This window comes from Bos indicus x Bos taurus, chromosome 2 (assembly GCF_003369695.1).
Source record: "Bos indicus x Bos taurus breed Angus x Brahman F1 hybrid chromosome 2, Bos_hybrid_MaternalHap_v2.0, whole genome shotgun sequence".
NCBI classification, from domain to species: Eukaryota; Metazoa; Chordata; class Mammalia; order Artiodactyla; family Bovidae; genus Bos; species Bos indicus x Bos taurus.
The window spans coordinates 26900596-26926362 of NC_040077.1; the positions used below are offsets into that span (position 1 = coordinate 26900596).

Below are 25767 nucleotides of genomic sequence, written 5' to 3' on the forward strand. Positions count from 1 at the left end.
TCCCCCTTTAGGAAATTATTTTACTTATCTCTTAATATTTTGATCAGGAACAAATATTTAACATTCAGGAGTCACTCTAAGTGGTATGGATTAGAAGCAGGGGGCAGGCACGGGTGAAAAATCATTTTGGATGGGAAAGCCTGTCCACCTTCCATGCATTATAACCAGCAGGCAAAGACTAAATATTGGGCAGGCGCCATCACTGCCCATCTTCTCAAGAAAAATTTGAGGAGGGACCCTGGAACCTCGAAGGTGATGGTGGCAGCCCGTCTTTTTACCAAAAGGAGTTTGATTCAAATGAGTCCAGTTTGGATTAGGTAAAGAATGAGATTGAGGAGATGTGTTCTAGAAATCAGCCAATTTCGCAGCCTGGGGCAGGTATTTGTCATCAGCTGAGTCATACTGCCCTGGGATTAGCCAGCTCTACTTTCTGTTTCAACAATAAAAAGTCTTGCAAAACTGCTGGCATGTGAGACAGAGGGATCCAGAAAGTTTTGGCATCTTTTCCAGCAGCATAACGGGTTTTAGGGAAGAGACTTGTGAGAGCATGGTCCATGCACTCCACCACCAGGGACAGATCCACGTTCACAAAGGATGCAGTGCCTTTCAATTGTTCTAGGCCTGTAAAAAAAGAGACAGAAGCACATTTACCCCGTGGAAGAAGGGGAATAGGGGAATGTGAAGCTAGGTTGCAAAGGGGAGGATGCAGTGAGGGAATTTATTTTGATTTTGCCATTATAACTCGGTCCGCTTGTGGTGGGTTTTTATCTATTCCTCAGAAAAGGATGCAGCAGTGATTTCTTTAGATTGTTGGCTCTCAGACTTGAGTGAGCAGCAGAATCTCCTAGAGAGCTTGTTCAAAGCCAGAACCCAAGAAGTTAGTAGTTCGTATACCCATGGTGGTAGTAATATAAACACAGCACTTCTTAAAACAAACTTGATATAGGAAATGTGTGTACACATGCTTGTGCATATATGTGTGCACTAATATAGCATGTGCCTCTATAATTCAGTGAATAAAGAGAGACTCATCCACTAAAGCCCTGACTCACAAAGCTAAAGGTGTCCTGGTTCTCAGCAAATGAATTGTGTGAGTAATGAGCTAAGATACCTTTAAAGAGGCAGGGACTGGTGATGGCTTGAAGCATTACTCCTAAGCTCTTAAAACATATCTTAAATTGTGTATCCTCAAGGGAAAATCTATTGTGTTAAATCTTTTGACTTCAGCTCCCAGTAGCCACAAGGTGTCCCAAGAGCCTAATTGAGGTTAGCTCAGAAGTCTTAAGTCTATTTTAAACTCCTACGACTCCAGTCTGGGAAACGAAGCAAAGTGATCTTAAATTTGTGGTCTGCTTTTACTATGAGTCTCGCTGATCTCAAAGTCTTGGCTTGGAGAACTCTAATAAGAGCAACCAGGACAAAATAGGGCTCTAAGCCTTTGGTGATTCTGAGAAAGGACCCCTGACCCAGAGGCCAAGTCAAAAAAATTTGAGATAGAAGTTGAAGATATATTCTCAGGCATCTAGGAAATATCAATTTCAACATCAAATGAGGGATTTTGTTTTCGAACTTAGAGGCTTCGGAGTCGGTGAGAGAGAAACAGAGCCTTTAATGGCAGTGGTTGTAACCTGATATGTGGTGAGGTGTCAGCACCGCGAGGTTTGTCAAACCAGACGTTCTAGTTGACATATGTGTACCTGTATGCATGTGTGTGTGTGAGTGTGTGTGTGTGTGTGTGTGCGTGCTCAGTGGGGTAGTTGCAGAAGTCAGTCATTCTCCCCCAGTAGATGTGACTAGGCTCTTGGCTCCACCTTGAAAACTCCTGGCCTTGAACCTTGCCACAGTTGGCTGTCTTACCGAAGCCCACCGAAGAAGAGGCAGGACCACAGCTGGGGTTAGGGTGACTCCAGGTCAAGTGGAGCGCCTGGCTCAAAGCAGGAGCTTAGTAAGCGTTTGAGGACTAGTGAGTAAATGTTGATAGGGCTGGGAAGTCTGATATGGAGGCAAGAGCCCCAGTACAGGAAGTTCCGGCAGTTCCTCAACGCCTCATTCCCATTGCAGTGCATGGCGGAGAATAGATGGCCAAGTCAGGCCATCTGGGTTCAAATCCAGCTCTTCACTTACTAGCTGTGCCACTTTGGGCAAGTTACATCCCTGTGCCTCTGCTTCTATGAAATCCAGAGGGTTTGTTTGGGCGTTTTAAATGAAAGAGTTTGTGTAAACTTAGAATGGTGACAAGTATAGAGTGAATGTTCACTATGTGTTAGTCATCGTTATCTAACCTTTATGATTATTCCTCCAGCCTTGACTCAGTCTGACTTACCTTATTTCTCCTTCCATCTCCACTGCCATGCATTCCTGCTGCGGAAAGCTTCCACCCAAATATTAATAATTTCTTCCTGTTTAGGTCATATTCAAACCTGACCTTTCCTATAAAGGTTTCTTAACCAGCAGCGCTTTGATTCTGTGTTGAATTTCTCGAGCAGTTAGAGACTGTACTATCTAGCACTCCTTCTAGGCTGTTGGGTTGTGTCTCAGAAATAAAGAATCAAGTTTCTTGCACGTTGTAAATCTCAGTGTTCAGAGTCATCTGGTTACTTTCTGTTGTCAACTAGATTGTAAGTTAGTCAGAGTTTGAGTCTTTGAATGAGTGGTAGGTGGTCACCAAAAAGAGGTGGTTTGTGTAGATGTAATGACCATGGGCTCCAGTCCAGGCATTGCTCTGAGGAGTTGTATAAACTTGGGTAGGACATTTCCCTTTTCCTTTGCTCGCTGCTATAGTTCTTTTGAGGAATAAATGATACAATTCATAAGGCGTTTAGTATGGAACTTACCACTTAGTAAATGCTCAGTAAATGTTTATAAACACGAGCAAGAGATGACACTAATTAACAGGGACTCCTGATCTATATTTGAGATCTCTACTGGTGTATTACCATGGTAATCTTATTTTTTCCTTTCTGTTTGAGTCTCTTTCAAGCTGTCTAGGACAATGAACCCCATAGGATCCTGGGTCCACCCCAAAGCTCACTTTTCTCAATGTAGCTTTCTCCATATTGTTGTTTGATGTCTGGAGACAGATGCTTCCAAATGGCAAGTTTCTTTTCAGCAGTCTTTTCTGGATCTGACAAATTGGTTTTGAACAATCCTGGTTCGATGCAAGCGACATGCACACCAAAAGCTTTCATGTCCCGCCTGTGAAAAGAGCCAGTTGAAGACATTTAATTCAGGCTTATTTGAATAATGTTTGCTTATAAATCCTTTCATGGAATCACAGAGTGGGGTGCACAGGAAAGAGCATCTTATTCTACCATCTCAGTTTGCAGATGAGGAACTGAACTACGGGGTGGATCATCTTCCACATTCCAGACTGGCTACTATGCAGTACGCCTGTGGGACACATCTGAATAGCACAGCAAAGTCTTTGAAAACTGAACAAATATTGCGATCTCAAACCACAGAAGGTTGGTTGGAAGTTGTGACCTGAACACAAGCTGCTCAATTACCTGCTAAAAACAACAACAATAACAACAAAAACCTATCAACATTCTCCCCAGAATTTAATAGGACTCATAGTTTCATGTTGTACCAAATGTTTAGCATATGATACATAAAAGAAGTCAGAAAATCTCAACTCACATGAGAAAAGACAGTGGACAGATACCAAGGCCGAGGCAACACAGATGTTGGAATTATCAAAGTCTTTAAAGTGCTTGTTACAAACATGCTCCAAGAGAGAGACACTCCTGAAGTAATTGGGAATTTAGAAAGCTTTAGAAAAGAAAGAAAAGATAAAGAAGAACAAAGTTAAAACTTTACACTTGAAAAATCCATTAACCAAAATAAAATATTTACTGGCTGGACTCATTAGTAAAATGAAGAAGATGAAGGAAAGTCAATGAATTTGAAGATGGATCACTAGAAATTACCTAATCTGAACAGCAGAGAGAACAATAATTGACAAAGTGAACAGAACCATAGAAATCTGTGGGACAAAATCAAAAGGTTTAATATTTGTGTTAGAATCCCAGAAGGAAGAGAAATAGTGGATTGTAGATAAAAAATGTTCGGAGAAACAATGGCTGAAACCCCCTCAAATATGTGAAAAGGCATAAACCTACAGATTGGAGAAGCCCAGTGAACCTCAGACATCATAAACCCAAAGAAGCTAATGCCTGGGGCACCGCATTGAAGGACTTTGCTAAATTGGTCCTTTCATGGTTTTATGCTCTGGGGTTCTCTGATGACATAGCAAAAAGAGGTGGTCAATGCTTTCCTGTGGTAGCAAAATCTTCACATTAGATTAGCAAGCTTCTGTGTGTGTGTGTGTGTGTGTGACTCAGTCTTGTCTGACTCTTTCCCACCCCATGGACTATAGCCCACCAGGCTCCTCTGTCTGTGGGATTCTCCAGGCAAGAATACTAGAGTGGGTTGCCATTCCCTTCTCCAGGGTAGCAAGCTTCTAAGTTTTATTTGGAAATGGAAGCATCAGAGGAAAGCTGACTTTCTTGTCTTTGGGGTAGAGGTGGGACGGTTACCATCCATTCAGCTATAGTGTTTGAAATTTGAGTCTAGAACTTGCAACAAGAGGGGAGAAAATTGCTGCATCGCTAAGTCATTACTTTATCAGATAATTTTCTACTGAGGGTTTAAATAAGATGTCACTGTTGTGTCTGCAACTGACAGTAATACCAACAGAGAGACCTGATTTAGTTCCTCTCTCTGATTCCCTAACTATTAAACAAGCTAATCTGTTGAATACAAATTTGCCACCACTATTCTCATATGCATTAATGCAAAAAGGAGAAAAGACTTTAAAAGATTTAGGTTCAAATCCTATTCTACCACTTGACAGCTGGGTGACCTCAGGGGAGTTATCTCATCTCTCTTAGCTTCAGTGGTATCATTTATATTTTATTTCTCATTTTTTAAATGTTTTTTCCTTATTTTTTGCTTAGAACCCTTGTGCCAAGGGCTGACTTTCAGTATCATAAATTGGGAATAGTTTAAAGCACTAAATAGAGTGTCTGGTATATACATGTTCAATGAATGTTAGTGGTTATTGTTTGCTAAGATGTCCATGTTTGCTTTACCTTAAGCTGTCATTGAAGCCTTCTACTGCATATTTAGATGGCGAATAGCCCCCTCCACCAAATGCAAGCCGACCCCCAATGCTGGAGACATTGATAATTCTCCCTCGAGCCTTTTTGACCAAGGGAAGCATGTTTAACGTGACACTGATGAGTCCAAACAGGTTCACTTCAACAGGTTCTCTGTAGTCCTCAACTGTCAGCCAGTCATTGGGTGCCAGCACACCAAGAATGCCAGCGTTGTTGATCAGACCCCAGAGACCTGGAACAGAGCGGAAGGGAAGGAGGTGTGGTAGAAGGTGATACTTATATAGGCATCCTCGATGGAAATACAGCTCTGCCTTATCTGATGGTGTCATTTTCTCCTTCCAGTCACATTCCTTCCTGCTTTGAATACTTGCAGTTTGGGGAAGTGATAGTACAGTGGGTGAGAGGTTAAACTGAAACGGCTGAAGTTCTGTTACTGGAAGCCACTCTCACAATTTTTCTGTTTCTGCTTCGAATGTCAAACACTATCTGAGTGAGACTTTTTAATCTCAGATGTGAGGAAATTGCTCTATTTTTCCTATCATGCTGGATGGCATAGCCAGAGAATACTTATGAACTGTTTTTATAGACAAAGAACAACATCGATCTATTTCACATTTATTTTTGGTAAAAATCCAGTCATTTACCTGTCTTATTTTATGATGGGAAACACTTAACATTGTTAAAAGTGTTTGGCATTCAAGCATTAAAATATTATTTGGCGCCTTATCAAACCACTGCTTTTGAGGTTCAGAGTCTCAACTATATGATGAAGATGTGATAAAGAAAAATAACATCTGTTTGTTTTTTCCTTTGTGGATTCAAATATCTTCATCCATGAGGATATTTCAAACTTCATTCAGGGAAATAAAATAAAAAGTCTTCTAGTTCGGAATGCGCCTATCTTTGCAGAATCTAATGCAGAATGAGGTCCAATGACTCCCTATTCTACCACAACTACCTAAGACACATTTGCTCAGATCGCCAGACTATTTTCTTCCTTTCCCAGTGACAGTGTGTGAGCTCTGGAACCATTTCGCAGTCGGAAGATGGACCTGGATATTCAGATGGCAATTCAAGGGTTGCCCTCAGAATCTACTGTAGCTTTTAGCCCCAAGTTGTTTGCTGCGTAAGTGGTGAGAGTAGCACTTCACAGAAAAAGATCGGTTAACACCATCATCTCAGTTCTAAATTCACCCATGGGAACGTATGAGAAGATAATGTGGGCTGTGTCTCTCATGCATGTAGAGAGCTTGCAATGTAGAAATATTCAGGGCTATTCTAAACTTTCTCCCATCTTCTCTAGTACACAACTGGTATTTAGGAGACTTTTTTTTTTTTTTTGGAAAGAGCATTTAAAATCAGACTATTTACTTTCATTTAGCTTTGCTTACTTCTCAACACCCCCTCCATTCCCCTCATTCTCACATCACTCACCTTTCTCCCCAACTTGGTTTTTCACCCACTGGGCAGCCCTCTTGACATTTTCTGGGTCAGTTACATCCAGGAGCACGGTATGAAGCCTCTCTGAAGTTTCTGCCTTTAAAGCTGTTGATCCTGATTCAGTTAGGCAGGCAGCAATTACATGAAATCCTTTCTTATCAAAAGTTCTGGCTGCCAAGTTTCCAAAGCCAGTGTCACACCCAGTGATGAAAATGTACTTATCAGTGATGTTTGCGATCTTTAGCTGTCTTTTATAATTCCACAGAAAACCACAAAGGATCAGAAGGACTAACAGCCAAAAGAGCATTTTTTTCCTGTTGTATGACAAGGACACTTCTTTCTTGAACAATAAAAGAAGATGGCGTCCTGAGTGTTCAAAATTAGAAAGAAAATTCAAATTAGAAGCATTAGGGCATAATAACCCAGAGTGATGAACTTAAGATATCTTAATGCATTTGGATGGATACATAGATGGTTAAAAATGCAATAACTCTTATTTGGTTGGGGAGATGGCCATTTAAGTGTTAAACTACACCTATCATATGTGCATGTGTGTGTGCTCAGTCGTGTCTGACTCTTTGTGACCCCCATGGACTGTATTTCTCCAGGCTCTTCTGTCCATGGGGTTCTCCAGGTGAAAATACTGGAGTGAGTTGCCATTTCCTCCTCCAAAGGATCTTCCTGACTTAGGGATCGAACCTGTGTCTCCTGCATTGCAGGCAGATTCTTTACCACTAAGCCACAAGGGTTTCCCAAGTGGCAGAGAAAGTAACTGGCAAAATTGACAAGGGTCATTGGGTTGATTTAACTTTTTTTCTCTATCTGTATATATGCAAATATTTCTTTGCTTAATAAGGAATATTAACATAAACACAGATAGAATGATACACACACTCGTGCACACAGACACACAACTCTATTTCTACTGTTTTACAAGGAATAGATTGTTTCAGATAAAAAATAATGCAACATATCCTCACTTATTGTGGACGATTTGGACTCTGCTTTCATCTTTTTTTCCTGCCGAAAGATCTATAGCTAAAGAAGGAAAAAATGGGTAATAAAAATAAGTCAAAGGTAAAAGGAAGGTTTGTGCAAACTAGTTGGTTCTTGTGGTATAGCCATGACTATTACTAAAGCCGTCAGGTTTTTAGACTATTGTTACTTAAAAATTTGGTATAGTTTTTCCAAATCTTCCCTCTGTAGGAATTATTGATTTGTTGCAAGTCGATGTCTATGTAGCAAGATTTCCCCTTTTCAAGTAAATAAATACATTTAAAATATGTAATTTTGAGGGGTGGGGTGGTGTAACCAACTCTTGCAAAATTTCATATTTAGACATTTTAAGGAAACTTCATGTTTATACATTCAATTAGTATAGCGTTTTGCTCAAGCCTAGGTCTTGATAAAAAATTGTTGAATAACTAAAAGTTAACTATATTCACCAAATGGATTCTGTAACCTTTGTTGCAATCCAAACTCCCAAGGGAATTATGTGAAAAATGCAAATATTCATGGGGTTCAATGTGCCCTAGAGCTGAGAGTCGGAGAAGGCAATGGCACCCGACTCCAGTACTCTTGCCTGGAAAATCCCATGGACGGAGGAGCCTGGTGGGCTGCCATCTATGGGGTCGCACAGAGTCGGATACAACTGAAGTGACTTAGCAGCAGCAGCAGAGCCGAGAGTGGAAACTCTGTGCTGTAGGGTTTTGCTGCTGGCAGGCAGGCCTAAGGGGAGCAATAGTAAAACAATGGCTTACTTTTGTAAAGCATTCTGCCTTTCACTTTTACATATAAGTCTCATTTGACCCTCTTTGTAGCCTTTTCAGTTAGAGAGGGCTCATTACTTGCCTCATTTTATAGGAGAATTAATATGCCAATTAATAAATGTAAAAGGAAAAATGAAATTAGCAAATTATGATGTGGCAGCTGACAAAGTGACAGCTGTTCCAGGCAATTCTAAACTAGTGGGTGAAATTCCGATGAGAAACGGTAACTATAGAATCTCAAAGAATCTCTGCATAAAGCTCGTACTAATTAAAAAGAGAGCAATAGTAATTTCACAGTGGAGAAATCTGACGGATACCACTTTAACCAAGTGATAAAAATGAACACTACAGAGACGACAAAATGGCGGAGGAGTAGCTGGACATGGAGTACTTCTCTCTTCATGGATGGATCAGGGATATAGCTTCAGATGCAGGGATCTCACAGAGCACCAGCTGAGGGCTGGCAGGAGTGCCTGATCACCGGAAAGGAATATGGATCCACACAAAACTCAGTAAGAGGAAGGAAGGAAGAAAGGGAAAATTAGGAGAGTGAGTAGGACTAGATCTGCACTCAGGGGGAGAAGGAACTGAAGCAGGGGTGAGATTCCCACACTGGAGCAATAGTTTGGGACAGAGAGGAGGCATTTGAGGCTGTTGGAGAGTGAATCAATTGATCTGTGACATTCTGAATGGAGCAGAGAACCACAGCCCTACCTGTCCAGGACAAGGTCCCTCCGTACGTGCAGTCACTGGGAGCTGGACCGTTGGGATTAAAGAGCAATCCTAAAGTGAGGGCTGCTGGTGACTGCTGGAGATGGCCTGAGGGGATGTGAAGGAGGTGATCACCGTGGGAGTGCCCTTGAAGGAAAGCTGGGCAGCCATGGAGGCAGGGCCATACTGCTGAATCATGCGCAGGGGGTGGGGCCACCACTGTAGCCTCTCTCTCTCCCCACAGGCCAGAGCCAGCAGCTGACCAGTAGAGAAAGACCCCAGAGATGGTGGTCCTTGGTGGGCCTGATGCACCAGTTGAGCTCAGTTCAGTCAATTCAGTCACTCAGTCGTGTCCAACTCTTTGCGACCCCATAAACCGCAGCACGCCAGGCCTCACTGTCCGTCACCAACTCCTAGAGTTCACTCAGACTCACGTCCATCGAGTCAGTGATGCCATCCAGCCATCTCATCCTCTGTCTTCCCCTTCTCCTCTTGCCCCCAATCCCTCCCAGCATCAGAGTTTTTTCCAATGGGTCAACTCTTCGCATGAGGTGGCCAAAGTACTGGAGTTTCAGCTTTAGCATCATTCCTTCCAAAGAAATCCCAGGGCTAATCTCCTTCAGAATGGACTGGTTGGATCTCCTTGCAGTCCAAGGGACTCTCAAGAGTCTTCTCCAACACCACAGTTCTAAAGCATCAATTCTTCGTCACTCAGCTTTCTTCACAGTCCAACTCTCATATCCATACATGACCACTGGAAAAACCATAGCCTTGACTAGACGAACTTTTGTTGGCAAAGTAATGTCTCTGCTTTTGAATATGCTATCTAGGTTGGTCATAACTTTCCTTCCAAGGAGTCAGCATCTTTTAATTTCATGGCTGCAGTCACCATCTGCAGTGATTTTGGAGCCCATAAAAATAAAGTCTGACACTGTTTCCACTGTTTCCCCATCTATTTCCCATGAAGTGATGGGACCAGATGCCATGATCTTAGTTTTCTGAATGTTGAGCTTTAAGCCAACTCTTTCACTCTCCTCTTTCACTTTCATCAAGAGGCTTTTTAGTTCCTCTTCACTTTCTGCCATAAGAGTGGTGTCATCTGCATATCTGAGGTTATTGAGATTTTTCCCGGCAATCTTGATTCCAGCTTGTACTTCTTCCAGCCCAGCATTTCTCATGATGTACTCTGCATAGAAGTTAAATAAGCAGGGTGACAATATACAGCCTTGACGTACTCCTTTTCCTATTTGGAAGCAGTCTGTTGTTCCATGTCCAGTTTTAACTGTTGCTTCCTGACCTGCATATAGGTTTCTCAAGAGGCAGGTCAGGTGGTCTGGTAGTCCCACCTCTTGAAGAATTTTCCACAGTTTATTGGGATCCACACAGTCAAAGGCTTTGGCATAGTCAATAAAGCAGAAATAGATGTTTTTCTGGAACTCTCTTGCTTTTTTGATGATCCAGCGGATGTTGGTAATTTGGTCTCTGGTTCCTCTGCCTTTTCTAAAACCAGCTTGAACATCTGGAAGTCCACGGTTCACGTATTGCTGAAGCCTGGCTTGGAGAATTTTGACCATTACTTTACTAGCGTGTGAGATGAGTGCAATTGTGAGGTAGTTTGAGCATTCCTTGGCATTGCCTTTCTTTGGGATTGGAATGAAAACTGACATTTTCCAGTCCTGTGGCCACTGCTGAGTTTTCGAAATTTGCTGGCATATATTTCACAGCATCATGTTTCAGGATTTGAAATAGCTCCACTGGAATTCCATCACCTCCACTAGCTTTGTTCATAGTGATGCTTTCTAAGGCCCACTTGACTTCACATTCCAGGATGTCTGGCTCTAGGTGAGTGATCATACCATCGTGATTATCTTGGTCATGAAGATCTTTTTTGTACAGTTCTTCTATGTATTCCTGCCACCTCTTCTTAATATCTTCTGCTTCTGTTAGGTCCATACCATTTCTGTCCTTTATCAAACCCATCTTTGCACCAGCAACAGAGAAAGATCACAGCCAGGAGGGCCCTTTGAGCACCTGCTTCACCAAGCAACAATGAAGGACCAACTAGGGAAGTCCTTTGAATGCCAGCTTCCAGAGGCTAGAAAAATACTCTATGTTCGTGCTAAGTTGCTTCAGTTATGTCCAACTCTGTGCGACCCTGTGAACGGCAACCTGCCAACCTCCTCTGTCCATGGGATTCTCCAAGCAAAAATATTGGAATGGGTTCCCATGCCCTCCCCCAGGGGGCTCTTCCCAGCCCAAGAAACAAACCCGTGTCTCTTATGTCTCCTGCATTAGCAGGTGGGTTCTTTATCACTAGCACCACCTGGGAAGCCCCTGAAAAAGAGTCTAATAGCACTTTATCACCTATGCCCATGGCCACCGGGTTCCCTACACTTTTGGCCCCACCAGGTTCCCTACACTCTGAGCAGCCATGCCTCCTCCATGCCCAGTCCTCACTGGTGCAGAGCTGCCAGAGGCTAGAAAGAAAAAGGCTTAATAGTGCCGTATCTCCTGCTCCTGTGGCCACCACCTCCCCCATGCATGGTGCTGCCAGGGTCCCCACAATTCAAGCAGCTGTGACACCTCCACTCTTGGTCCTCACTGGGCAGACCCAAGTCCTCCAGGGCAGCCTCAGGAGTGAACTCCCATGGATAACCTGCATGGAGTGCTGGGGATGAAACCACAATTGACTTCCAGGGGCAGAATGGCTAAGGAAGAGGATTGGAAATCTTTCCACCAGCTGTACAAGCTGCAGATTAAATCCACACAACCAACTAGGTACTCTGTGCCTATGAAATATATAAAAGGACAATGAGTGTTCACATAAAAGCAAAAAACCCTAGCTCTGGCAACAGTGGAGGTAAGTATACACAGGAGTAGAGGCAGATAGGTCCAAAGAACAGTCCAGTATAGGAGGGCTTCCTAGGAGGTGGAGGTAGAGTTACTACTCTCTATATACAATTTTTTTCCCTTTTTTCCCCCTTTCCCCTCTTTTTCCCTTTCCCCCCCTTTCCCCCTTTTTTATCCTTTTAATCTTTTCCCCCTTTTTTCTTTTTCATATATTTCTCATTTTCTTCCTTTTTTTTTTTCACTCTCTTTTTTCTCTCTTCCTTTTGTAAATGTGTGAGTTTCTTTGGGTGCTCTTAGCAACTGAGTGTTGTTTTCACCATTAGTCTTGAGGTTTTGTCTTCTGTGCTGTGATGCCTGTGAAGTCTTGGTGCTACAGTAAGGGAAGGAACCAATAGCAGACTATTGGAGGCAGAAAAATGGATAAGTGATCTGGAAGACAGAATGGTGGAAAGAACTGAAGCAGAGCAGAATAAAGAAAAAAAAATAGAAAGAAATGAGGACAGTCTCAGAGACCTCTGGAACAACATTAAGCACACTAACATATGAATTATAAGGATCCTAGAAGAAGAGGGGGGAAAAAGGCATGAGAAAATATTTGAGGAGATAATAGTCAAAAACTTCCCTAACTTGGGAAAGGAAATAACCATCCAAATCCAGGAAGCCCACAGTCCAATACAGGATAAACCCAAGGAGAAATACACCAAGACACATATTAATCAAGTGAATGAAAGTTAAACAGAAAGAACAAATATTAAAAGCAGCAAGGGAAAAGCAGCAAATAACACACAAGGGGATTCCCATAAGGCTAACAGCTAATCTTTCAACAGAAACTCTGGCCAGAAGGGAGTGACAAGGTATACTTAAAGTGATGAAAGAAACAAAATTACAACAAAGATTGCTCTATCTAGCAAGGATCTCATTCAGATTCAAAGGAGAACTCAAAAGCTTTACGGATCAGCAAAAAAAAAAAAAAAAAGATAAGAGAATTCAGCGTCACCAAACCAGCTTCACAACAAATGCTAAAGAAACTTCTCTAGGTTGGAAACACAAGAGAAAGAAAAGGCCTACAAAAACAAACCCAAAAGAATAAAGTAAATAGTAATAGGATCATTAGTTAATTAGTGTTAGTCGCTCAGTCGTGTCCAACTCTTTGTGACCCCATGAACTGTAGCCCACCAGGCTCCTCTGTCCATGGAATTCCCCAGGCAAGAATATTGGAGTGGATAGCCATTTCCTTCTCCAGGCGATCTTCCTGACCCAGGGATTGAATCTAGGTCTCCTGAATTGCAGGCAGATTCTTTACTGTCTGAGCCACCAGAGAAGCCCCATACGTAGCATATATATCAATAATTATGTTAAGTGTAAATTGACTAAATGCTCCAATTAAAAGATACAATGGATACAAAAACAAGACCCTTCTCTATACTGTCTACAAGAGACCCACCTCAGACCTAGGGACACACAAAGTGAGGGGCTGGAAAAAGATATTCCATGCAAATGGAAATCAAAAGAAAGCAGGAGTAGCAATAGTCATATCAGATAAAATAGACTTTAAAATAAAGACTGTTATAAGAGACAAGGAAGGACACTACATGATGATCCAGGAATCAATCCAAGAAGAAGATATAAAGTTATAAATATATATGCATCCAACATAGGAGCACCTCAATACTAAGGCAAATGCTAACAACAGGGAGATCCAACCAGTCCATTCTAAAGGAGATCAGCCCTGGGATTTCTTTGGAGGGAATGATGCTAAAGCTGAAGCTCCAGTACTTTGGCCACCTCATGCGAAGAGGTGAAAAGACTCTTTGGAAAAGACTCTGATGCTGGGAGGGATTGGGGGCAGGAGGAGAAGGGGACGACAGAGGATGAGATGGCTGGATGGCATCACTGACTTGATGGACGTGAGTCTGAGTGAACTCCGGGAGTTGGTGATGGACAGGGAGGCCTGGCGTGCTGCGATTCATGGGGCCGCGAAGAGTAGGACACGACTGAGCGACTGAACTGAACTGAACTGATTAAAGGGGAAATTGACAGTAACACAATAATAGTGCAGGACTTTAATACCCCATTAATACCAATAGACAGAGATCTACCAGACAGAAAATTAACAAGAAAATACAAGCCTTAAATGATACATTATATCAGTTGGACCTAACTGATATTTATAGGGCTTTTATCCAAAAACAGCAGCTTTCACTTTTTCTCAAGTGCACATGGAACTTTCTCCAGGATAGATCACATTTTGGGTCACAGATCAAGCCTTGGTAAATTTTAAAAAATTGAAATCATTTCAAGCATCTTTTCCAACCACAACACTATAAGACTAGATATCAGCTACAGGAAAAAACACTACCAAGAACACAAACACGTGGAGGCTGAACAGTACACTTCTGAATAACCAACATATTACTGAAGAAGTCAAGAAAGAAGTCCAGATATACTTAGAAACAAATGACAATGAAAACACAACTCAAAACCTACGGGAGGCACTAAAAGTAGTTCTAAGTGGGAAGCTTATACCAATACAAACCTCCCTTAAGAATCAAGAAAAACATTGAATAAACAACCTAACCTTACACCTAAAGCAACTAGAAAAAGAAGAACAAAAACCCCTAAAGTTTGTATAAAGGAAGAAATCATAAAGATCAGAGCTGAAATAAATGAAGGAGACAATAGCAACTTTTGATCCTGCACCAAAAAAATCATTTTTTCTTTTGTCAAAAAGAACATTTTTAGGTTGACAAATGAAATTTGAGTAAGCTCTGTAGATCGGATAAACAATAAATATTACATGAATATCAAATTCTCAGTTTTGATCACTTCTATGATTATGTAGAAAATGTCCTACTTTTTAGGAAATACACATGGAAGTATTTAAGGATTAAGTAGCACCATGTCTCCAACTTACTCTTAAACGGTTTAGGAAATAATAAAAATATGTATATAAACAAACATTAAGAATATGTACATTCTCTAAAGAGAGAATAAGAATGTAAATGTGGTACAGTGTCAATATCTGGGGATTCTGGGTTGTGCTATTCTTTCAACTTTTCCATAAGTTTGAAATTAATTCAAACCAAAAAGTTCAAAATTTGGCAAAGGAAAATGATTTTTTTTTTTAATGAGAAAAGTGTTCATTTGACTGCTTTGAGTTCACGCACAGGATAGATGAGAAGTTTCATATACAGAACTTCAGAGTCTAGTGACCTTGGACACCAAGTTTTCTGCCTTCTTCTCTTTGGGAAATTCACCTTCATAACCACTGGAGGAAAGCAAAAACTCAGACCAAATCAGTCAGACTCCCTCTCCCTCCTCATCTTATCCATCTCCCCCCTCAACTTCCTCCTTCCCTAGCCAAACCAGTTTTTCCCGGGTGACAAGCAAACGGAGAGGAGGTTTTAGTTGTTAGGGATGGGCTCACTTTAAAATGTGTTGCCCTCATTAGTTACTCCTTTGGGCTGAGGGTTATTTCAGATGCTGGTGTCCCAGCCTGCAGCCTGAATCCAAGGACTGCCAGCCTTGACCTAGAGCTTTGCATAGTCTGTCGTTTCCCCAAAGATTGTCATCCAAAAACACTGCTTCTTCTTCAGTCCCTAAGGTTCACATACCTCTAGGTCATTGGACCAAGTCAGCCACAAACCAACACATACCTTTGTCCTCTAATTTTAGCCAAGATGCTACCTTTGAGTAATAACCCTTGGTCAGTCAGAGTTGCTGAGAACATGACCTGTACACAGAAGCTGATTGATGGTTGATTGGTTCATTGACCACTGGGAAGTAAATGAGTAACAGCAACTCACAGGGCTGCACCAGCCTTATTCTGCCAGCTGTGGTCACCTCCATATGGGTCCTTGGTGCCAGCAATTGAGTCAGGGCGTTGACTTTGGTAGCTTGGGTTGTTGGCTTCTCTGTGTGTTTTCCAATTTATCTCACAGCATTTATTGGACATTGTATTTCCAATTTATCTCCCTGCTTAGTAGGGGTACAAATCTCTCAGCAAGAAGTGCCTAGGTCTGTCAGGGTCCCTCTAGCACCCAGGGACTGTGAGCTTATTGATTCATCAAGGCCAAGAACGGAGTAAGAGAAAGCAGATCTTCAGCCCCTAAAGCTCAATGCATGAGGTAGGGTGCAATTCTGAGCGTATGTCCTCTGAACAGGTCATGGAGTGTTTTCTTCAGCCAAAATCAACACTAGCCAATTTGCCAGTAAAAATTTAGAAAGCAAGGACCAAAGTCACACACACACACACACACACACACACACACACACAAGAGACATTAAATCAGGGTTTAGGAGCTGAGGCCTTGGAATCAGGCAGATCAAGTTTCAGGTTCAGTTCCTCTACCATCAGAGGGCCTTTGGGTCAATTGTCATATTATCTTCATTTCCATTTTTCTGTCTGTAAAATAGAGATAACTTCTACCTTGAAGAGTGTTGTTATTTAGTCACTAAGTCGTATCCAACTCCTTGTGACTGTATGGACTATAGCCCGCCAGGCTCTTCTGTCCATGGGATTCTCCAGGCAAGAATACTGAAGTGGGTTGCCATTTCCTCCTCCAGGGGATCTTCCAGACCTAAGAACTGAACTCCTGTCTCCTGCATATCCTGCACTGGCAGAGAGATTCTTTACCACTGAGCCACCGGGGAAGCCCACCTTGAAGAGTACCTGGTGAAATAAAATGACTAGAGGCCTGACACACAGGAAGACCCTTGTCATGTGGCAGGACTGGCCGCTGTATGCATTGCTCATGTCTTAGCATGGGGTTCTCAGGCTCAGTATTTTTGCAGTTTTGGTCAGATAATTCTTTATTGTGGGGGGTCTCTGCTGTGTATTACAGGATGTTTAGCACCACCCTGGCCTCTGCCACTTAGATGCCAGTAGTCTTCCCCAGTTGTGACAACCAAAAATGTCTCCAGACATTGCCAGATATTCCCCTAGGAATAAAATTCTTCCCAGTAGAGAACTGCTGGTCTAGTGTTTCCTTGTCTTGGAGGTCCAGAATGGTACAGCATTCAAAACTGCTGAAAACTACTGAAAACCCAGACTGGAAATTCAGTCTTTGTTTCCTTAGTAGTGACATATTGACGAAAGTTTATATTTTTTATGGTCTTACCAGAAAATTTTTATTATTTATAAATACTGGATGGCATCATCAGCTCAATGGACATGAGGCTGAGCAAACTCCTGGAGACAGTGAAGGACAGTGAAACCTGGAGTGCTACAGTCCATCTGGTCGCGAAGAGATAGACATGACTTAGCGACTGAACAACAATAAATTCATAGCCTGCTGCAGTAAGCATTAATAGCTATGATTTTAAAAAGTTTCCTAGGAACTCGTGTATTTGAGTCCACGTGATACAACTGGAAATTTTATGCATCGCACCACAGGGATCTCACATGCTGCAACTAAGAGCCGAGGCAGCCAAATAAATAAAATAAATGAATATACATATTTTGAAAATTGCCTTTTTGTCATCAGGAGGATAGGAGGCAGTGAGCAAAGCCAAATTTATGTATGCTACCATTTGTGAATTTAGAAATTACCAAATGAGCACTCACAGCATTTATGAGGCCTAAATGCTAGCTGAGCCTTTTGAGTTTGGACCACTATGAACTCCTCTGGGGTGCCCTTCAGATGAGTACCACTGACTACAGAATTCAAAGAATGCTCTGAGAAAGCCATGGTCCTTGGGATTCTCAGTTGATCAAGTCAGGTAGGAATGATAGTAACTCTATGATCTATTGAGTGGCTCAGCTGGTAACGAATCTGCCTGCAGTGCAGGAGACCTGGGTTTGATCCCTGGATTGGGAAGATCCCTGGAGAAGGGAAAGGCTACCTACTCCTGTATTTGGCCTGGAGAATTCCATGGACTATATAGTCCATGGGGTCGCAAAGAGTCAGATACGACTGAGTGACTTTCACTTCACTTCACCATAGTCTAGGACCTCTGCTAAGATCTAGAAATATTTATCTCTTTCAAACCTTACAGTAAAATTATCTCTATTTTATGGATGAGGAAACAAATTCAGAAATGCATGTTAATGGGCGCAAGATAGAACTGTGTTGTTTCAGGCCACTCAATCCCAGCATCCATCCTTTAATTGTCTGCTCCACTGTTAAGGGGACTCCCACTCAACTCTGGGAGTCTGGACTGTGTGTACACTTCTCTACACCACCATGCCTAATGATACTTGATTTTAAGTAAATACACGTAGAAGGAAAGAAGAAAGAAAGAGAAGAAAGTTTCCACTCGAACACCAGGCATCTAGCAATAACTGGATTGGTTTTTGAGCCCTTTGATTCATCAGGGCATCTTCCTCTCCTCCTCCTTGTCATCAGATAGTCACACTTCCAATTTAGATAACTTTGAACATTATTGAAAAATATTCCTATAAAATTTATCTCATCAAATTATCAAAATACTTCTGTGAGCTAAGTAGGGTTGGTGTCAGACATAAGATCATTTGCCAGAGAGTGGCTAGAACTAAAAATTTCATCTCTGAGCTCCTAAGCTGTGTTAAAAAAAAAAAAAAAAAGACAGAGAGAGAAAGAAAAGTAGAACTAGAAAGAGATGAACACATTATCAATCAATAGGAAAATTAAAATATATTATCAAAATTCTCCATGACACCACAAAGACTCAAAAGGAATCAAAAAAGGAGAACTAGGTTTCTCTTTGATCTGTATTTGAAGGGCTGAAGAGTAACTGCTTGTCTGCGGCTATTGGAAAATATTACAACTCAATTGCTGTCCTTGTCTACTTCTGCTTCTTTTAATTTTCTCTTCCTGGTTAAAATATCTAAAATAAGATCCTTTGATTTCACTTCTCTTATTCATCTTCCTCCGCCCTTTAAAAATAAACGAGAGATTCTTAAAAAAAAAAATAAGATAAAAATAATGTCTCCATCTTTCAGAGTCACTGTGAGGTATACTTTTTATTAGAGAGGTAGAGTTCTTTGTAGTTACTTCCTCCCAAACAATTTGGTTTTATTTCCACAAAACTTCACAAAGAGAAAGCAATACTGAATCTAGTCGATCACACTGACTGTTAGGGTATTCGTTGAATCTTTATTTTTATTTTTTTCAATTTGCTGCAAGTGTGACCTGAGGTGAATTAACAACTAAGTTTTTTAAAATCAAAATACATCAAATAGAGAACATTTATCAAAAAGCTTTCTAAAATATTTTCTTTCTGAGTTTCTCTTGCACAAGCTTTCTTAAAAGTTGACAGCAGTCTGACTGGACATGTATGTCCCTTGTCCATTTAAATCTTGTAAACCTGGGACTTCTCTGGTAGTCCAGTGCTTAGGAGTCTACCTTGCAGTGCAGGAGACGTGGGTTCAATTCCTGGTCATGGAACTAAGATCCCACATACTGCAGAGCAATTAAGCCCATGTGGTCAACCATTGAGCCCACACACCACAACCAGTCAATAGGAAAATGAAAATCAATTCAGTTCAGTTGCTCAGTCGTGTCCGACTCTTTTCGACCCCATAAATCGCAGCATGCCAGGCCTCCCTGTCCATCACCAACTCCCAGAGTTCACACAAACTTACGTCCTTTGAGTCGGTGATGCCATCCAGCCATCTCATCCTCTGTCATCCCCTTTTCCTCCTGCCCCCAATCCCTCCCAGCATCAGAGTTTTTTCCAATGAGTCAACTCTTCACATGAGGTGGCCAAAGTACTGGAGTTTCAGCTTTAGCATCATTCCTTCCAATGAACACCCAGTGCTGATCTCCTTCAGAATGGACTAGTTGGATCTCCTTGCAGTCCAAGGGACTCTCAAGAGTCTTCTCCAGCACCACAGTTCAAAAGCATCAATTCTTCGGCGCTCAGCCTTCTTCACAGTCCAACTCTCACATCCATACATGACCACTAGAAAAAACATAGCCTTGACTAGATGGACCTTTGTTGGCAAAGTAATGTCTCTGCTTTTGAATATGCTATCTAGATTGGTCATAACTTTCCTTCCAAGGAGTAAACGTCTTTTAATTTCATGGCTGCAGTCACATTTGCAGTGATTTTGGAGCCCTCAAAAATAAAGTCTGACACTGTTTCCATTGTTTCCCCATCTATTTGCCATGAAGTGATGGGACCAGATGCCATGATCTTAGTTTTCTGAATGTTGAGCTTTAAGCCAACTTTTTCACTCTCCTCTTTCACTTTCATCAAGAGGCTTTTTAGTTCCTCTTCATTTTCTGCCGTAAGGGTGGTGTCATCTGCATATCTGAGGTTATTGATACTTCTCCCAGCAATCTTGATCCCTTATGATTATACAGTGGAAGTGAAGAATAGATTTAAGGGACCAGATCTGATAGATAGAGTGCCTGATGAACTATGGAATGAGATTCGTGACATTGTACGGGAGACAGGGATCAAGACCAATCCCATGGAAAAGAAATGCGAAAAAAAGCAAAATGGCTGTCTGGGGAGGCCTTACAAATAGCTGTGAAGAGAAGCGAAAAGCAAAGGAGAAAAAGAAAGATATAAGCATCTGAATGCAGAGTTCCAAAGACTAGCAAGAAGAGATAAGAAAGCCTTCTTCAGCAATCAATGCAAAGAAATAGAGGAACACAACAGAATGGGAAAGACTAGAGATCTCTTCAAGAAAATTAGAGATACCAAGGGAACATTTCATGCAAAGATGAGCTCGATAAAGGACAGAAATGGTATGGACCTAACAGAAGCAGAAGACATTAAGAAGAGGTGGCAGGAAAACACAGAAGAACTGTACAAAAAAGATCTTCATGACCAAGATAATCACGATGGTATGAAGACTCATCCAGAGACAGACATCCTGGAATGTGAAGTCAAATGGGCCTTAGAAAGCATCACTAAGAACAAAGCTAGTGGAGGTGATGGAATTCCAGTTGAGGTATTTCAAATCCTGAAAGATGATGCTGTGGAAGTGCTGCACTCAATATGCCAGCAAATTTCGAAAACTCAGCAGTGGCCACAGGACTGAAAAAGGTCAGTTTTCATTCCAATCCCAAAGAAAGACAATGCCAAGGAATGCTCAAACTACCACACAATTGCACTCATCTCACATGCTAGTAAAGTAATGCTCAAAATTCTCCAAGCCAGGCTTCAGCAATACGTGAACCGTGGACTTCCAGATGTTCAAGCTGGTTTTAGAAAAGGCAGAGGAACCAGAGACCAAATTGCCAACATCCGCTGGATCATGGAAAAATCAAGAGAGTTCCAGAAAAACATCTATTTCTGCTTTATTGACTATGCCAAAGCCTTTGACTGTGTGGATCCCAATAAACTGTGGAAAATTCTGAAAGAGATGGGACTACCAGACCACCTGACCTGCCTCTTGAGAAACCTATATGCAGCTCAGGATGCAACAGTTAGAACTGGACATGGAACAACAGACTGTTTCCAAATAGGAAAAGGAGTACGTCAAGGCCGTATACTGTCACCCTGTTTATTTAACTTCTGTGTAGAGTACCTCATGAGAAACGCTGGGCTGGAAGAAGCACAAGCTGGAATTAAGATTGCCGGGAGAAATATCAATAACTTCAGATATGCAATGGAGAAGGCAATGGCACCCCACTCCAGTACTCTTGCCTGGAAAATCCCATGGACGGAGGAGCCTGGTAGGCTGCAGTCCATGGGGGCGCTAGGAGTCGAACACGACTGAGCGACTTCACTTTCACTTTTCACTTTCATGCATTGGAGAAGGAAATGGCAACCCACTCCAGTGTTCTTGCCTGGAGAATCCCAGGGACAGGGGAGCCTGGTGGACTGCCGTCTATGGGGTCGCACAGAGTTGGACATGACTGAAGCGACTTAGCAGCAGCAGCAGCAGCAGATATGCAAAATGAAAATATGTTATCAAAATTCTCCACCACGCCACAAAGACACAAAGGAAATTTAAAAAGGAGAACTAGTTTTCTCTTTTATCTGCACACAAAGTCCAAACCCCACAACGAAAGACCCTGCATGATGCAACCATATGACTAATGAAAGATATTTTTTGTGAAGAAAATCTTCATGTTGGGCACCCAGAAATCTAAAAAAATTTTAAATGGAGCCAAGAGATCTTACCTAAAATAGTCTTACATGAGCGTCAGATTAAAATAATAATAATGATTATGGTCCCCCGATGAGATCGTTGATGTGATATTCATCCTTGTAAGTTCCCTCAGACAGTGTAATGAAGAAGCTCCTCCATTAGTTACGTTCCCCTTGAATCCTGCTTCCTGCAGGAGGAAGGTGCCCTCAGGACCCAGTGTGCCTTGTAGAATGGGACACAAGTGTGTGTGTGGGGGGTGCCTCTTTTGTAGGCTCATTCAGTCTCCTGGCTGAGCCTGGAGGTGTGCCAGCCCACTCTTTTGTAGGGAAGACCTGATGAGTTTATGTTTTGCATTTTTAGTTCTAAAGAAAAAACCTATCTCCGATTTTCTTTTGACTTCTTTCAAAACTTTTAAATTATAATTCATCAAACCATCTGTAATAATACTTAATATTCTCAGTCTCTTACAGGTTTATTATTTTGCCAATATGCTTTCTGATATTATTGGCAGGTTAAGAATTATTGCTAAAGCCATGGTTACCTTATTTATGTTGCTGAGTAAGCATTGCTAACTGGAAGACATGATATATTAGATGTTATTATAGCTTACAGTTATGCAAGTCTTCAAGGAAGCTTGCAATATCGAGAGAATGTTATGTAGAGTTGCAGAAAGTGTGTTCAAATCTTCAATATATTTCTTTTCATCTCAGTTATCTTTGAGCAGTTTTTAATGGCAATACCTTGAGAAAGTGACATTCATTGTAAGAGTTTTAAATCCAGTTCCCATTATTTTCCATTTGATATATGAAATAATAAATTTTCCTTGAATTCAGATATTGAACCTTGTTTTAAAAATTTGGCATGCTTTTCAAATATCACAAATAAAGCAAAGATGATACAACATTTGATTTTCATTTTATGCAGCATCTAGCCAAGGATATTTTTAGGGCACCTACTAAGCTAAATAAAGCACAGTCCTTACCCTGGAACTAATAGTATAGCAGGACATTTCAGAACTATTCGTTCAAACTTAAATTGAATTTTAATTTAAAAATGTGTTTTTTTAAAAAACTTTTCCCCCAACTGCTAAAAATTGATCCATTGAGAAAGACCACACCACCACTTGGGTCATAAAGCCTTTAACAAGAATTGCCCTTGAAGCCACTAAACTGACTTTCTCCCTCTGTTATTTGTATGTTGGACGTTTCAGGCAAAATTCCAACCCTTGAATCATAAAACAGAATGAATATCTGAAGCAGACTTATTGTCATCCCAGTGTCCAGGAATCAAATGTGCATTGAGGAATATCCCTGCTTTCTCCTGGACTAAACAGCATCTTTCTCACTCAGCTTAGTGTGTGTGTATATGTTTGCCTAAATTGCCCTCTGAAGTATTGGTAAAGCAGGTAGACAAACAGACCTGACCTGCAGTTGGTAGCAAATCTGTTGTTCCAACTAGGAACTCAGCTGAGATTCCCACTCTTTTTAGAGCTCTTCCCCACTCCAGTTTCCAATTAATTATAAGATTCATAGATGGTGTCAAATAGGTACAGAGAGATGAACTAGAGGTAAATCTAATTGTAACTCTAGGGTGACAAAGAACATTCAAAGAGAAACCTGGGGAAGGAAGTTCAAGGCAAGGTTTCTGGTGGCATTGAGCTTTTTTCTGTGATGAGGTGGACCCAGTGGCCATCACAGCCTTCTAACATATCATTAAAAAAAAAAAAATAGCAACTGCTGACCACAGCATGAAAGACAACTTGATTTATTATGTAAGAGTGAGGAAAAGCAAGACAATTTGAAGACTGACATAAGAAATGAAGGAATAAGTGACAGAACTCCATCAACGGTTACCTTAGTTAAGATGAACTGGGACACAGAAGCTGTTGTGACCTTGCTGGGCTGCTTGTAATCTGCCTGATCTGGTCGCTGTGCTGGGGGAAGGAAGGATTGTGTCACCCTGACCTCGCAGATCCTCTTAAGGTAGAGATGCCTGGGCTTCCGTCAAGCTCAAAGTGCTTAAGTGTGTGAGGAGTCCGCAGGTTCCCTCCTCACTCTGTGAGTCACTGTGACTCGAGCTGATGACTAAATTTGTCTTCTTCAGATGGAGGAAGCCAAGAAGCTCTGGGTCATGTGTTTCCAAAGGAATCTGCAGTATCTTTAGCAAATAAAATGTAGTAACTTTTAGAAGGGACTTAAAAATGATCAATGACACCTTTTTCATTGTAAGTACTGAAATAATTAACATGGAGACATTTTGTAAATTGCCTGATACATTGTTTTAATTATTTAACTTTTGAATTATGATTATTGTTCATGATCTCTAGTTATTTTTTTCATCCTGTTAATAGTACTCCTTCCTTTCTAAGAGAATATGTAGGGGAAATCAGTCCTTGATGGTTCTTTTTACCACCTAAAAAAAAAAAACAAAAAACTGGTAAGCAAGGAGATCAAAACTAGTGTAATGAGAGAGTGGACTTATAAGTCTTAATTTGTATTTTAAGGTACGACAAAGAGATACTGACCCTGGTGGCTCAGATGGTAAAATGTCTGCCTACAATGTGGGAGACCTGAGTTCAATCCCTGGGTCAGGAAGATCCCCTGGAGAAGGAAATGGCAACCCACTCCAGTACTCTTGCCTGGAAAATCCCATGGATGGAGGACTGAGTGACTTCACTTTCACTTTCAAGGAGATACCGAACAGTCTTTAGTACTGAGACCACTGGGCATGGGAAAGGATGCCCCCTTCTTTCCCAGCATTGGTCTATTTTAGAAATGATCAAAACTGACCTGGCATATCCTGAAATGCAGTGGGAAGTGCTGAGGCTGCAGGTGCTAACAGGTACCACCACCTCCTCTCCCCTGCCCCTCAAGCTGACCACCTATATCTTAGGCACACAGGCTGGTACAAATGCCTCTGATTGTTTAGTTTCAGTCCCTTTACATACTAATTTATCGCTACATGTCTCTGATTTCCCAAGCTTCTGTGTTCCTTCTTTGAAAAGGGCAGTTTCTTGTGATTGGGCTGGGTGGATGAATGAACTTACCTGTCTAGGTAGGGTCTAGACAACTGCTATCACTCTTCAGATTACACAGGGACCTTTTTTATGCAAATGAACAAAACATTAAGACTGAAATTTACTTAGCTAAAGGTTTGCCATCACTTCATGGCAAATAGATGGGGAAACAACGGAAACAGTGAGAGACTATTTTGAGGGGCTCCAAAATCACTGCAGATGGTGACTGCAGCCATGAAATTAAAAGACGCTTGCTCCTTGGAAGAAAAGCTATGACCACCTAGACAGCATATTCAAAAGCAGAGACATGACTTTGCCAACAAAGGTCCGTCTAGTCAAAGCTATGGTTTTTCCAGTGGTCATGTATGGATGTGAGAGTTGGACTCATAAAGAAAGCTGAGCGCTGAAAAATTGATGCTTTTGAACTGTGGTGTTGGAGAAGACTCTTCAGAGTCCTTTGGACTACAAGGAGATCCAACCAGTCAATCTTAAAGAAAATCAGTCCTGAATATTCATTGGAAGACTGATGCTGAAGCTGAAACTCTAGCACTTTGGCCACCTGATGCGAAGAGCTGACTCATTGGAAAAGACCTTGATATTGGGAAAGATTGAGGGCAGAAGGAGAAGGGGATGACAGAGGATAAGATGGTTGGATGGCATCACCAACACAATGGACATGAGTTTGAATAAGGCCAGGAGTTGGTGACGGACAGGGAAGCCTGGCATGCTGCAGTCCATGGGGTCACAAAGAGTTGGACACAACTGAGTGGCTGAACCGAACTGAAAGGTTTAGAGTGTCCAAAATGTCCAAATATAGTTCTTCCCCTTTGA

At 41.5% G+C, this 25767-nt stretch overlaps 1 protein-coding gene across 2 annotated transcripts; it reads right to left on the bottom strand.

Moving 5' to 3' along the window:
* DHRS9 (dehydrogenase/reductase 9) lies at positions 1-23931 on the bottom strand. Of its 2 annotated transcripts, none has more exons than XM_027558365.1 (5): positions 23774-23931; positions 6555-6926; positions 5094-5352; positions 3032-3195; positions 1-621 (listed from the first exon to the last, which is right to left on the bottom strand). In XM_027558365.1, exons 2-5 carry the CDS (start codon positions 6865-6867, stop codon positions 398-400), a joined length of 960 nt encoding a protein of 319 aa, XP_027414166.1. In that variant the 5' UTR covers positions 6868-6926; positions 23774-23931; the 3' UTR covers positions 1-397. The 2 variants fall into 2 exon arrangements, with proteins under 2 accessions (XP_027414166.1, XP_027414174.1); XM_027558373.1 differs by lacking the exon at positions 23774-23931 and adding an exon at positions 9044-9155.
* Positions 23932-25767: the final 1836 nt, after the last annotated feature.

Excerpts from the sequence above, each read along its gene's own strand:
- DHRS9 (XM_027558365.1), bottom strand. The coding sequence starts at position 6,867 with ATGCTCTTTTGGCTGTTAGTCCTTCTGATCCTTTGTGGTTTTCTGTGG. Across the intron at positions 5,353-6,554 it reads AAACCAAGTTGGGGAGAAAG|GTCTCTGGGGTCTGATCAAC; the intron begins GTGAGTGATGTG and ends GCTCTGTTCCAG. Across the intron at positions 3,196-5,093 it reads GGCTTCAATGACAGCTTAAG|GCGGGACATGAAAGCTTTTG; the intron begins GTAAAGCAAACA and ends CTCTTTTCACAG.